Source organism: Populus trichocarpa, chromosome 6 (assembly GCF_000002775.5).
Source record: "Populus trichocarpa isolate Nisqually-1 chromosome 6, P.trichocarpa_v4.1, whole genome shotgun sequence".
Taxonomy (NCBI): Eukaryota; Viridiplantae; Streptophyta; class Magnoliopsida; order Malpighiales; family Salicaceae; genus Populus; species Populus trichocarpa.
Window position 1 is genome coordinate 1,383,263 of NC_037290.2, and position 14,126 is coordinate 1,397,388.

Sequence of the window (14,126 nt, forward strand, 5' to 3'; positions counted from 1 at the left end):
GTGAAATTGAAAAAAATCAAATTCAAAACTATCTTTAAAAAAAAATAGCAATCAAAAGATTAAAAACCAAATCTGGCAGGCTAAAAAATTAAAGAATGATGAAGTTGGAAAAAAGTTCAATTTTCAAAATTAATTACAATAAAACAAATAGGGACCAAAGCCATAGAAAAAAAGACTTGGAGGGCTAATATAAAAATCTAGAGGGTCAGACATGAATTTCTAGAAGGAGAGAGAAAAGAAAAAATAAATAAAAAGGTTTTTGACGTCAAACCTAGGTCCATTGATCACACACGCCACTTAGTGAGGAATAGGTAGCCGAGACGATCAATTGAATGACACAATGAAGAAATGGTTGCAGCCACTAGAGTCAGCCACACTCGTTACCAAAAAACCGCGGAGCAAATGACATGTGCAACACACGCGTTAACAACTTTTTTAATTTATCAAAATACCATATTACACCTAGAACCAAATAATTACTATGAAAATACCTATGTGAAATGAGAAATAAGTCACTGCAATAAAACTTTAAGAATATTGATTTTAAGGGTTATAGAGTCATTACAATGTACTTAAAAAAGTAAAATATCAAAAAATCCACTAGACTATAGTTAAGTGTTTTTTTAATGCAATCAAGTAATTTAACTATGCAAAAAAATTATGAAAAGACCAAGATGTCCCTAAAAAATTCTAAAATAACAAGTGAATCCTATTAAAAGACCATTTTACCCTAAATGTTAGTTCTTTGTGATTTTTTGAAGGGTAAAGCATAAATTTATTCTTCCAATCCATAATGAAACATGTCTATTATACAAAATATTTTTCCCACAATAATTAAGTTTTGTTAATTTTAAAGGTTGAAATTGAAAAGAAAAGAAAAACTAAATAATCGACAGGCATTTGTATCTCTCTTGTAATTTCTTCCTCCTTTCTTATGATCTTTCTTGTTCACTGTGGCAAGCAAGATGAATATCAGGCATAATTATCCTATGGTTACTCGTGATTAGTAAAAGATCAGAATATTAATCGGTATTTAATCGCAGCGATCAATCGTTGTAAAATAGTCGTAAATTACTCGGCGATCTTTTATAAAGATCGGCGGATAATTTCTAAATAATCGGCGATGAATTCCAAATCGGATAAATTGATCGTATATCAGAAACCAATCGGCTTTTAAGCAGGGCGATTAGTTCGAAAATAGTCGGCGATCTTTTTTAGGACAGGAAATCGGTATTTACTCGTTAAATAATCGGAAACGTAACCTGCATTTGATCGGGAACAGTAGCGATTAATTTTGAAATAGTCAATAATTAATCGGCGATCTCTTCAGCAATAAATCGGCAATTACTAGGCTTCTGTAGCCTTGTCTTTGAGCCTTAAAAAATTCACGCTATGTTCTGCCTTTCATTTTTCTTTTCTTTTCTTTTTTATTAATTAATTTATAATTACAGCAATAACAAATTATAAAATACAATTACAACTCAGTTATTTTAGGATGGAAATCACAGAATGCTCCTCTATATTCAATTTTTGGTCATATTCATCCTTCCATATGATTTTGATCTACAACAATCCTTTCTCAAGATAAATTTATACTTGTTGTCCTCTCCATCCAATTTTATTATTCAAGTCTATTAGTTTTAGATCATGCCACATGAATAATTATATTAAATATCAATAAAATTAAATCAATAAAAAATAATCTAAGTAATAATAAAAAAATAAATTAAAATTAAAATTAAAAAAAATAAAAAATAAAAAGAAGGAAACAGGTCGCGCTGCACCTCCATTTTATTGAAAGCACACATCAAAATAAAATTGAGATAAATTAACAAATATATTTATAATAATTTATATATTAACATAGTAGTACAATTTTAAATTAATATAGAATAGAACTCTATATATTTATTTTATAAAATAAAGAATTATTTTTCTTGAATTAGTATTTGATATTCTAATCTTATTTTTGTTGAAATTTAAATTTTTATTTTTATTTTTTTTATTTTTTATAAAAGGGAAAAAGTTCCTTTTATTTTTATTATTAACCAAATTATTTTTATTAAATTGTTAAATTTAATGATATTAAATATCTATAACAAATTGAAGAATTATAGTTTCCTAAGACTACTATAGGAGATTCTAATCTTCAATTGTTTTTCAATATTTAATTTTTTTCCTTGTTTAAATTTAATACATTTTTTAATATTTTAAAAACTAAACATTTCATTTCATTTTATTATTAACCAAATTATTTTTATTTATTTAATAATTTTATGTATATTTTATTATTTAAAAAAGGAAATTGAAGATTTGAAGAATTATATTTTTCTGGGATTAGTATATGATATTTTAATCTTCAATATTTTCCTCTTTCAAACTTAATAAACAGGAAAAGAATATGCAACATTGAAAGCAACAATAAAAAAAATAAAATTGTTAAGTGTTGAGAAAGGTGTCATAATCAACAAATACATGTTTTACAAGGACCAAATTCCTCCCGTTACATGACTGGTCATGCGAGGGCTTACAGGAGAAGAGCTTGATCTGATTTGAATAAACTACTCATCCTGAGAATTGTTGTGCTTCTACATGAAGTTAGGTATTTTCCACATCTACTAATACCAGGAAAGGGTTGACAGGAGGGAGTGGTTAATAACAGCAGATCTAAACAATCTACTATGGACATGAAGAAGAACATTCCTTGTATGCTCCAGCAACGAGGCACTTTTTCATCTCACCACAAGGGGGATCTACTCTCCGAGCAGGACAGTCTCTTCAAGTCTCCAATTAGTTTAGGCAGATGTGGTGCCTGTAAGAGTAATCATGAACATATCGAAATCACAGTCATTGCTCTACCAATAAGTTGTGCTACCATAGCTGTTAGTGACTTGGTGTGGCATAAATTAAGACCGGATTCCAGATAAAATTCTGGATAAAAAATCCATGATGTCTTCTGCCTTCATTTTGGGTATTAGCTTCTGAACTATCAAATCGATGACTTCTGCTTGTAAAAATGGCGTTCGCAATTCCTGGAGTTAGTTTTTCAATCAGTGTTATATACCTCCAAGGAAGATGTCAGCCATCTCAGGAGGAAAACTGTCATTCCAGCTGCCAATATGAAACATCCTACTTCCTTATGCGTGTCTTGAAGCACTGCCATGCATATGTGAAGATCTCAAATGAGTGTCATCCTGCAACTAAAAGACACAGCCTAGTAAATTTATACTCATTAATAGGTTCCATGCGTAGAGGATAACAAATATTGATACCATGTCCTCCAAAACTCACCTGCATGCTATAACTGAAACCAGTTGGAGGCCGAAAGTCGTATTGCCCCTACATGAAAGGATGTAATTAGGTAACTGCTGCTTCTGAAACAAAAGTTCTTTGAAAATGTATTTTGTTATAAAATACTATACCAAGCCATGCAAGCTTTGCTGAGTCCCAAAAAAACCATCATGACTGGGTGCTATGGAATTCAGCTGCCCCTAGAAATACAAACACAATTCAAGGTATCGATACTCGTTCATAAAAGTGATTTTGTTGAATATGTACATGGTCAAAATCCACCATGACTTACCAGACCCTGCATGCTCTGTTGATTGACATAGTAACCATCATGAGGCGGCTCCATTAAGTTTAACTGTACCTGCACTCAGCACCAGGTTCAGGCTGTCAAAGTTGAAATTACAATTCTTTTTACACAACTGTATATTGTCTCTTGGATAAAAAGGCCCAAAACACTACAAACTGAGCTCACCAGTCCTTGCACATTCTGCTGGGTACCATAATATCCGCCAAGGTTAATACCTTCTGAGCTTAGATTTTCCTGCAGAGACAAAACCCAATTTCAATAACTCTATTGTCCAAGTCGATTGCACAATCCCACAACCTAGTCAACACCATCCTATTGAAATTCAATAATAATAAAACAGAAAGAATGAGTTCTCTTTACACAAAGCGGATCCATTTAACAAATTTTACAGCCATAACCTTGTTGCAATCCAATGCACACTATTACCACTATAACATTATGATTGCATGATTACTGGAAGTGAATAGAACAAAGGCCAAACCATTTGCTGCAAGCTATCTGGTGCTTCAACAAGCATGACGTCTGGATCTGATTGTACCTGAACCATAAACAGGCATTGATCATTTCTTTTCCTTTTCTTGTGCACATAATTAGACAATAATATTAGAACATAGGCAGTTCCACCTGGTTGGATTCTAATTCCAGAACTAACCTTTCTTTTCCTGACTGGGTTCTTCTTTTTACTTGATTTGGTAACAAGGCTTCCCTGGTTTTCTTCTTCTGCTTCACGATGAGTCAGAGTATAGGTACTAGATTCTGCTACACTGTTATTGCAGTTATTCACATTCACACAATTCTTCAGAGCTTCTACTAGTGTATGGAGAACGATATTGTAACTCTCTTCAGATAATGATCCTTCTTCGCTCATTTCAATGGCCAATTTGCATAAATCATTGTAGCGCTGCACCCTAGTTTGTGCCCGTTCTGTTCCTACGGCCATTGGTTGCCTACTCTTTGCGTCTTTTGTCCACCTCTTCAGAATATAATGAGGTGGTATGTTTGAAAGGCCACAAATTTGGAGAACAATCAATGCATGCCTACAAAGAAAACCTTTATATTCAAAGGAATGGCAGAAACAGCACACCTCTGAATTTGTTTGGTTCCATGTGACCAAAAAATGTTCATCCTTTTCACAGTCTTGAACCCGAAACGTCACCAATGTTCCATCTTCACTTTCCTTTTTAGGATGGCAGCCAACTACACCTAAAACCTCAACTTGAAATTTCTTGAATATTGCATGAGTATAAACCATTGACATTTGTTTTTCCCAAGGAGAAGGAGATTTTAAGGCAGGCTGTTTGTGGGAAGTATCAAAATCTGCAACGGACTCATCCTCATACCTATTTTGTAGAATTGTTCCATATTGTTTCATGAACTCTTTCATGGTGATTTTCCTATGAATGTATTTATCAAAGAACGCACTCATACTTTCAGAACGCTGTGTAGCAGAAGTTCCGGCTAGAAAAGTATCCCCCATGTAGGTAGGCACCCACTTTTTACGATCTTCATACAATGACTGAATCCATTCATCATCTTGAAGTTCGAACCGGGTGACCATTTTCCACCACCTCATATCAAACCGATCATCTGTCCATGATTTGAAAATGCACTTGTTGAATTTTGGCAAAAAATTCTCATGTCGTTTAATCACATGAGAGAGAGTTTCAGGCAATCTTTCTAATATATGCCAAAGAGAAAAGCAGTGACGGGTGTTTGGGAAGACTTCTTCAATGGCCACCTTCAAGGTTTTGTCCACGTCAGTGACTATAACTTTAGGTGCTTGCCCACCCATTGCTCTAAGCCATGTTTTCATTAACCAAACAAATGTTGATCTAGACTCATCTGCAATAAATGCGCATCCGAGTAAGATTGGCTGACAGTGATGATTCACCCCAACAAAAGGAGCAAATGGCAATTTCTCGTGGTATTTTACATAGAAGGTTTCGAAACAAACAGCATCATTAAAGCTAATATAATCTGCCCTGCTTTTTGCATCAACCCAGAACAAATTTCTCAGACGCTGCTCTTCATTCAAATCTATTGCATAGAAGAAGTTTGCATTCTCCTTCTTGACACGCTTAAAATATTCCAGCACTACTTGTGCATCACCCTCATCAAGAGCCAAATGCTGGCCTTTTTCAAACTGCATATTCATCTCGCTCTTTACTAACCCAAAATTTTGATACCCACCTGACTGTCGAGACATCTCGACATACATCTTTCTTGTTCGTTCACTGACAGCATGCAATATGTCAATGTTGTTCTTTTCAGCTAATTTCACATTCCTGTGAATTCGAAAATGATATGCTAGAGCAGGTAAGAGCTCATGATTATGCTCCTTAACAAATTCATGTATTATCCACTTGCCATCAGCCCTTCTCTTCACATGCATACTGGCTTTGCAATCAGTCTTCTTCACAGTTGATCGCCGACTATTACCACTATCAGACTCTGGTGTAACTCCATATCTAGAACAGGCAAATTTAGCATCAATAAACTCCTTTGATTTCTTTGACCGCCTACTATTCTTTATCGAAGTGGTGAACCCCATAGATTTTGCATATTCCTGATAAAACGAATATGCTTCCTCATGTGATCCAAATTCAATACCATCACATAGCTCATAGTTTACATCCCCTTCAAACATAGCAACAGCCCTTTTCGGAGAATCAACGACCGCAACATCTCTACTGTGCACCACATCCACCACACCAACGATATTTCCACCCACTACATCATCAGCAGGGACATTATCTTGAAGATCGATCATATCATCAATCATTTTATGATTCCTCTCCGTCATCATAAAAACACATTCCCGTTAAGGAAAAAAATGCAACAAGTTCTTTACAGAGGCACCTGAACACATGAAAGAAAGTTTTCATACATAAATTACATGAGTTTCAAACAACAGACAATCCACATTAACGTATTACAAATGATACTAAAAATGATAAAGCTACCATTTTTCCGCTGAAATTCAATAAAATCAGTATAAAAAACACAGCCCATCATCGCACTCCTAATCATTTTCCATCTACTACTTGGATGTTAGGGGGAAAAAAAGCAACCATTTTTCCATTCTCTACTGATTCAAATTCAATAAAAATCACAACCCATTATAGCATTCTTATTGCTTCTCTATCTCCTGCTTGGATTCTGAGAAAATTTTCGAACTTGATTTTTCATTCGGGACACTAATTAAGGTTACCAGGAATAATAATAATAAAAAGCTTCCGTTTTTAAATTCTATACCAATACAACCCATTAAATCATTCTTATTCCTTTTCTATCTCCTGATTGGATTCTGAGAAAATTTTCAAACTTGATTTTTCATTCAGGGCATTAATTAGGGTCACCAAAAATAATAAAACCACCTTTTTTTTCATTCTCTAACGATTCAAATTCGAGAAAAAATCACACCCCACTAAAGCATTTCAGCTCCTTCCAATCCCATGTTTGGTTACCAAGAAAATTAAAGGAAAACACAAATTCCCACTTCCACTTTCCCACGTTTTCTCAGCAACCAAACCGGCTATAAAAACAATTAATACACCAAAATTAAAGGAGAGAGAAAGAGAGAGAGACCTTGAGAGGGATAAAGAGAGAAAGATCCGGAAAATAAAGTCGCGAGTGAGAGAATTGGCGCGTCTGAATTGAAAAAAAAATAAAAATTAGGGTTTTTCTTTCTTCTCTTCTCCACACTCACTCGCTGAGTCTCACTCGCTCGGTTGTAGAAAAATCTTATAAAATAAAAATAAAAATAAAAATTAGGGCTTTTATTTCACTCCCTCGCTTGCTTCCATCTCTGTTTCTTCGCCGCGCGTTTATTGTTGTTTATGCAAATTCGATGTCGTCGTTTGAGAATTTTAACCGCTTTGTTGTTTGCTTCCTTTGTGTGCCACACGCTTGGCGCGTGTTGTATAAAAAAAATAAAAGAATTGAAATTGCAGAGATAACACCCGGACCGGGCTCGATAGGTCAATCAGCACCCAGTCCATCCAAGACCTGTTGCGGTCTTAATTGGAAAAAAAATAAAAATAAAGGAAATTCGACTTGTCCTAACCCGGTTAAAAACCGGGTTGGTTCAAGTTAAAGTTTTATTCTCAGCCCATTGGTTTTTTTAAAAAAAAAAATTATTTGGTTTCAAATAAAATAATAAAAATATTTTTATCTATTCAAAAATCTATTTTTTATTAAATAAATACTGATAATTGCCGTTTAAACATCCTAAAGTATTTTGATCGACTTTCTTATGTAATTAGATATTAAAAAAATTGTTTGTTTTTTTTAAGATTTAAGATTCTTCTTCCTGGTCAGATCCCATATCTTATTGGCTTAAGATTCCCTTTCTAATAAGATTTGAGATCTTAGATAAGTCAAGCTTTATCTCTTGAATAATTATGAAAACGACTTTGATAATTTACTTTGTAATATCCCCTCAAGAGGAATCATCACTCTTTAATATGAAAAGGAATACTTAATTAGGTAAGAAAAAGAATTTAAAGAAAAGCTTTGCTTTTTAATCATTTTTCCAACAGTTGACTGACGTTGGTCCATGGTAGACAGACGCAGGGGCAAGAGTAAATAGTGATCTACTGGGGGAATAAGTACTGATATTATCTGATCAGATATTTTAGGCTACAGACAAATCACTGATATAGTAGGTAAATACAATAAAGATTTACAAGGGAGATTTTACCCCTATAAGAATTTGTTCGACTGTCTACTGTGGTAAATATGCGGTGAAGATGAAAGCATCCTACTCTCTCTTGTTTTACAAGCACTAGAAGAGTAAGTTTCCTAAATTTAACCCTGCTATCTTTGATGCATGATAGCTTTCATTCTTTACAGAGATTTCAGCTTCAGTGGAGTGACCATTTCATGCTGCATAATAAAAGGGAGATTCGTTCTTCCTCGCCTGCCAAGAAATGAAAATTGCTGTTAATACTTTAATTGCCACGTGATTCAAGGAACTTTTCGAAATGTGAACCTTACAGTGAGAAAGTTGCTGCTCATGCATGCCTGGATCCATCATCGTGTAGCTGTGCTGTTCTTACATTGGGGTCGTCCTGCTACATGGAAAACCGTTTTGAGAAGTTTTGGCAAAATGAAAATGGCATGATCAGAATATCAAGACTAGCAAACTGACCCTGATGCCATAAGAGAATCCAGCTGGTGTGCGAAAGAAATCCATCTGTCCCTGCATGTGGTAAAAACAGTGCAAAGATATCACCATTTGCAGACTGTAGTGCAAAGAAATTACTGGCTGCAGGAATAGATACAATACCAGCCCATGCATGCTTTGCTGAGTGCCGTAATAACCATCATGACTTGGTGCTATTGAGTTTAACTGTCCCTGAAGATATGAGATCCAGATTTCCATAGTCATATCATATACGATGATTAATAACTAGACAAGACCAGTCATACATCAAGCATTCACGCAACAATTTATATGGCATACCAGGCCCTGGATGGTCTGCTGATTGCTGTAGTAATTATCACGTGTTGGAGCCATCAAGTTTAGCTGCACCTGCAAAAACATATAGCTCAAAATGAGTGGGGTAAGAAAATCATTCCACCGTATTGTCATGAGCATATGACCTAATTCACAAGCAAACATACCATTCCTGGCACACCCTGTTGTGTTCCATAATAACCTTCTAGGGCTACTGCTCTTGAGCTTAATTTGTCCTGAAAAATCAAATCGAGTTACAGATACTCATCAGCCCTAAAATCAAATTGACTAGTGCATTCACTTGCATACTAAATGAGTAACAACATAACCATAACAGATTCATGCTATTTTTCATAGGAGGCCAACCACAAATATGAATGTCATTGGCTTTTTCTTATCTTATTTTCAAAAAATTTAGTCAACAAATATCAAGTTTCAACTGTAGTAGAATTTAATGTGCCACGTCAATACAAAGTTTTTCCTTTCTTTTTGGGTTGTTTGACAAAGTATAAGAAGACAAACCATTTGTTGCAAGCTATCTTGTGGCCCAACAGTCGTAATCACCTGCTCAGAATTCACCTGCAGTTATGGAGGAGGTCATTTATGACGAATAGTATTAGAACATAAGAACAGAGGCATTCACATTCGTTTTTGACCACCAACCTTTCTTTTCTTGGTTTGATTCTTTTTCTTATTCGTCTTGGTCACACTCCTATTCTGGTTATCATCTTCAATACAGAGGAGACCATGAGTGGCAGATGTACCAGCTTCCACAAGATTCTTGTTAGAATTATTCATGCTGATGCAGTTTCCAAAAGCTTCTTCCAGAGCACGAAAGGCCATATTGTAACTCTCTTGAGATAATGAAGCCTCTTCACTCAATTTCAGAGCTCGTTGGCACAAGTCATTGTACCTTTGCACCCTAGATTGTACCTGTTCACATTCTTCCCCTAAAAGATGTCTGCTCTTCGCATCTTTTGTCCACCTTTTCAAAATATATTGTGATGGGATGGCAGATTGTTGACACATTTGAAGAACAACCAGTGCATGCCTACAAAGATAACCCTTGTATTCATACAGTCGGCATATACATGAGACCTCCAACCCTGTTTGATTCCACAGAACAGTGAAATCTTGCTCCTTTTCCAAATCCTGAACTCTAAAACTAATGCTTGTCTCATCTTGGCTTTCCATTTTGGGATGACAAGCAACTACTCCTAAGACCTCAACTTGGAATTTCTTGAACACTGCATGCGTGTACATCCCTGAAACACTCTTCTCCAAAGGTGAGGGAGATTTCAACGTAGGTTGCTTGTTCCAGGTATCAGAATCTGCTTTGGCTTCTTCCTCGTACCTATCTTGGAGAATTGAACCATACTGTCTAACGAATTCCTGCACAGTTGTCTTCTTATGCACATACTTATCAAAGTAAGAGTTTATGCTCTCAGAACGCAGAACTGTAGACATTCCAGCCAAAAAGGCACCTCTCATGTAGATTGGCACCCATTGCTCACGGTCTTCATACAGTGATTGCATCCACTCATTCTCTCTGAGTTCAAATCTATCAAGAATTTTCCACCACCTTTTTCCAAACTCATTTTCTGTCCATGATCTGAAGATGCATTTATCAAATTTGGCCATAAAGTTTCCGTTTTGTTTTATCACATTCCCCAGGTTTTCAGAAACCTTCCCCAGAATGTTCCACAAGCAAAAGCAATGATGAGCATTTGGAAAGACATCTGAAATGACTTGCTTCATAGCTTTATCTTGGTCAGTGATTATAACCTTTGGGGCCTGTCCACCCATTGCTCTCAACCAAGTCTGCATTAACCAAGAATAAGTAGCTGCACTTTCATCTGATAACAGGGTGCATCCAAGCAACATGAACTGATAGTGTTGGTTCACTCCGACAAAAAGAGCAAGAGGCATCTTATACTTGTTTCTAACATATGTAGTATCAAAATTTACAACATCAGAGAAATTACTGTAGTCATGCCTGCTTTTGGCATCAGCCCAAAACAAGTTCTTCAAACGTTGATCTTCACCCAAATCTACAGCATAAAAAAAGTTGGAATTCATATTCTGCATCTGAGTAAAAAAATCAAGCAAAATTTTGGTCTCCCCGGCTTCAAGTCCCAAATTCCGGCCCTTGTCAAATGGATTTTTAGGGTCATTCTTGAGACCAACAACATTTTTATATTCTGCAAACTGTCGAGCCATTGCAGCATACATCTTTCTAGTTTGTTCACTGACAGCTTGGGCAGGTAAAAGCTCATGATTATGCTCCTTCACGAAACTATGGATAACCCATTTTCCATCTGACCTTCTCTTCACATGCATGCTTGCCTTGCAGTCGGTCTTTGAACACGATCGTCGGCCCGTTCCATTTTCTGGGTCTTGCTTGGTTTGTCTGGAACGTGGGCGGTTAAAGGACTTGTCATACTCTCTCTTTGTCCCATACCTAGAACAAGCAAATTTTGCATCAATGAACTCCCTCGATGTTTTTGAACGGCGGCTGTTCTGTATTGCAGTATTAAATCCCATAGATCGAGCATATTCTTGATAAAATGAATATGCCGCTCCATGTGATTCAAATTCCATACCAGAAAGTGGCTCAAGTTTTATGTCCTCTTTGAATCCCATTGACGTTGTGGGAGAATTAACATCTCCCCCTTCTATAGAAAGTACTTGCTCTGCAACATCAACAACATTTCCAATCTCTACATCTCCATTGTGCAGCTTGACTTCACTCAACATATTATTGACATCATTTGGTTCTTCACCTTCCTTATCATGATCACCAGAAGGTAACCTAAGATCGATGTCCATGATGAGACTTTACAACACGTCTTACAACCACTGCTGTCAAGTCACCAGAAAAGTTGAAAGGGAAATATGCATGTTAGAACAGCTAATAAAACAACCTACAGATTTGCAATTGATAATAAAAAAACATAACAAAAATAAAGGGGGGGTTAAGAAAATCTAAACACTCCCATATCCACACACAAAAAAAAAAACTCTAAGAGAGCATAGTACATAACTCACCACTATCTCACAACATCAAAAGCAATCAATTCTGATACAAGTTCATGCCTGGCTTCAATAGCAATCTGCATCATGCCTTAAGCTACTACTTCTAAATAGATCACATAACTTTATTGCTTGAAATCATAATCTGCCAAATCTGAACCTTCTCAAGCAACGAAGTTTCCAAAAGCTTCCTCACTGGACAAAGTCACCCTCTCACTTCTTTGGCCACAAGTGAGTCGTTGCATGCCCAAGAACCCAGTTACATTCCAGTGCTCTTAATTAGCGACTCTATAAATTTGAAGCAATTGAAAGCCTCAAACATTAAACCGATCCTTCCATAATCTAGTGAATTAACTTGATAATTAAATCTCAATGTGCTGAATTCTGTGCATTTTAAGTCCAATCACTAAAGTTCTGATTTCCAGTTAGACATTTTAGCCAGGAAACAATCTAGACTCCAGAGACACCCAAGACATCAACTCTTTGTGGTTTAAAGCTAACAAATTACTCCCAAATGTTCTGGGTTTTTAACAGGAAAAAGAATCCAATCAACTTGTGTTGGAGGGTTGAGAAAACAATGCTCTCACATGGAGTAGTAAACTAGAAAATAGACAAAATCAAAGAGAAATAGACAGACACAGGTCCCAGCAACTTTTTTGAATGGATAGTAATTAGACTTGTATGTACCAAACTCGCACTCACAAATTTGCAACTGAAGGAAAGGAAACTGAAAACCACACATGCCATCATGGGTGAAGGTAGTTAATCTCTTCGCCTATCTACTCTGTGGTGCATTAAGTAGCACACACCACCTAACATAAAAAATTGACATTCAAAACACTATAAAATTAACCTATGCATGCATAGACAGCAACAGCGTAGTTTGTCACCTATGCCATCACACTACTGTTTGCTTCATGTCTTCCTAGTTGCCACATAATGTTTAAGAAACTTTCTTGACACAGTTTTAATCTTTTATGGCCACATCTTCTGTGCAGTGGTAAAATTCTTGAGTTTGCCATCAAAAAGATGCAACTTCTAGTCTTAAAATCACTTGCTCGATATATAAAGTTTCTCAAAATCCACTTCCTCAACATCTCCACTTTAACGTCACCATAATTCAGCAACAGCTCTTTTATTCATCTAATCTTGGCAGGTGCCCAAGCAATAACCATGTTCTAACCAAAATAAACCTAAAGCGCATATAATTCAGTTAATTTAAGCACTAAATTCAACAAATTATAGCTCAAAAACACCTCCCAGTCTCATGAAAAAGCTCCAACAAACTCTAAACAAACAGCAAGAACCGCCTCAAACTTTCTCAATTTCTCCTTAAGCAGAACAAATTCTAACCTTAACACAACAACCCATTTTCTATTTCCTTTCCTTCACCTCAACTTCAGACAAGAGTAGGTCCTTCAAACACCCCCAACAAAATCACAACCTTAAAAACCAAACACATCAAAGACTCAAAATCTACGACATCAAGAAAAACCCATCAACCAAAACACAGAGTTTTTCAAAAAAATCAAATCAAAAGCCGAAACCCGTCACTAAAAATAAGATTAAAATATAATTAAAGCGCGCAAAAAAGAGAAAAAAAGAAGCTTTATACGTACCTGTAGAGCTTCTTCTCTTTGTCTGTGTGTTGGGTTCGATCTGTGAAGTTGCAAAGTGAAAGCTCACGCGAGCGATGTGAGCGAGTGGGAGGTTGAAAGAAATCTTTCCTCAATTTCGATTCTCTTGTTTCTAGGGTTTCTAATTTTTTTCACTCTCGCTTTGTTTGCTCTGTTTCTCAATCGCGAGTGAGATACAGCGATCGCGCGTGTGCAAGCACTCGTGTGAGGGTGATTTTGGTCCCTTTATTAACATAAACTGTATTTGTAGCCCCTGTAGATTTGATAATGTTTAGCATCAACTTCTATAGATTAAATTTTTCAATATCAACTTTAGAGTTTCCAAGAAGTTTCAATGCGGTCCTTTTCCATGTTAAAGTTTTTTAATTTCTCTTTTTTAGTGGTATTTTTGAGCTCC

At 35.8% G+C, this 14,126-nt stretch overlaps 2 protein-coding genes across 9 annotated transcripts; both read right to left on the reverse strand.

The window, feature by feature from the left end:
- Positions 1-2,409: 2,409 nt before the first annotated feature.
- Positions 2,410-7,501, reverse strand: LOC7495635 (protein FAR-RED IMPAIRED RESPONSE 1). 4 transcript variants are annotated; one of them, XR_008059501.1, is made up of 9 exons: positions 7,187-7,500; positions 4,251-6,457; positions 4,080-4,136; positions 3,764-3,832; positions 3,584-3,652; positions 3,423-3,491; positions 3,292-3,339; positions 3,065-3,194; positions 2,410-2,812 (listed from the first exon to the last, which is right to left on the reverse strand). XR_008059501.1 is itself a non-coding variant. In XM_002308783.4 (8 exons), exons 2-8 carry the CDS (start codon positions 6,402-6,404, stop codon positions 3,138-3,140), a joined length of 2,523 nt encoding a protein of 840 aa, XP_002308819.2. In that variant the 5' UTR covers positions 6,405-6,457; positions 7,187-7,501; the 3' UTR covers positions 2,410-3,137. The 4 variants fall into 4 exon arrangements, 2 of the variants coding, with proteins under 2 accessions (XP_002308819.2, XP_024459852.1); XR_002982564.2 differs by having other exon boundaries at positions 3,065-3,200; positions 7,187-7,499; XM_002308783.4 differs by having other exon boundaries at positions 2,410-3,194; positions 7,187-7,501.
- A 693-nt stretch (positions 7,502-8,194) lies between these two features.
- LOC7479602 (protein FAR-RED ELONGATED HYPOCOTYL 3) lies at positions 8,195-13,879 on the reverse strand. 5 transcript variants are annotated; one of them, XM_024603693.2, is made up of 9 exons: positions 13,712-13,879; positions 9,723-11,918; positions 9,582-9,638; positions 9,227-9,295; positions 9,066-9,134; positions 8,889-8,957; positions 8,751-8,801; positions 8,597-8,670; positions 8,195-8,519 (listed from the first exon to the last, which is right to left on the reverse strand). In XM_024603693.2, the coding sequence occupies exons 2-8, from the start codon at positions 11,886-11,888 to the stop codon at positions 8,614-8,616; spliced, it is 2,538 nt and encodes an 845-aa protein (XP_024459461.1). In that variant the 5' UTR covers positions 11,889-11,918; positions 13,712-13,879; the 3' UTR covers positions 8,195-8,519; positions 8,597-8,613. The 5 variants fall into 5 exon arrangements, with proteins under 5 accessions (XP_024459461.1, XP_024459456.1, XP_024459458.1 ...); XM_024603688.2 differs by having other exon boundaries at positions 8,597-8,673; XM_024603690.2 differs by having other exon boundaries at positions 8,597-8,673; positions 9,723-11,921; positions 13,712-13,878.
- Between the last annotated feature and the right edge of the window lie 247 nt (positions 13,880-14,126).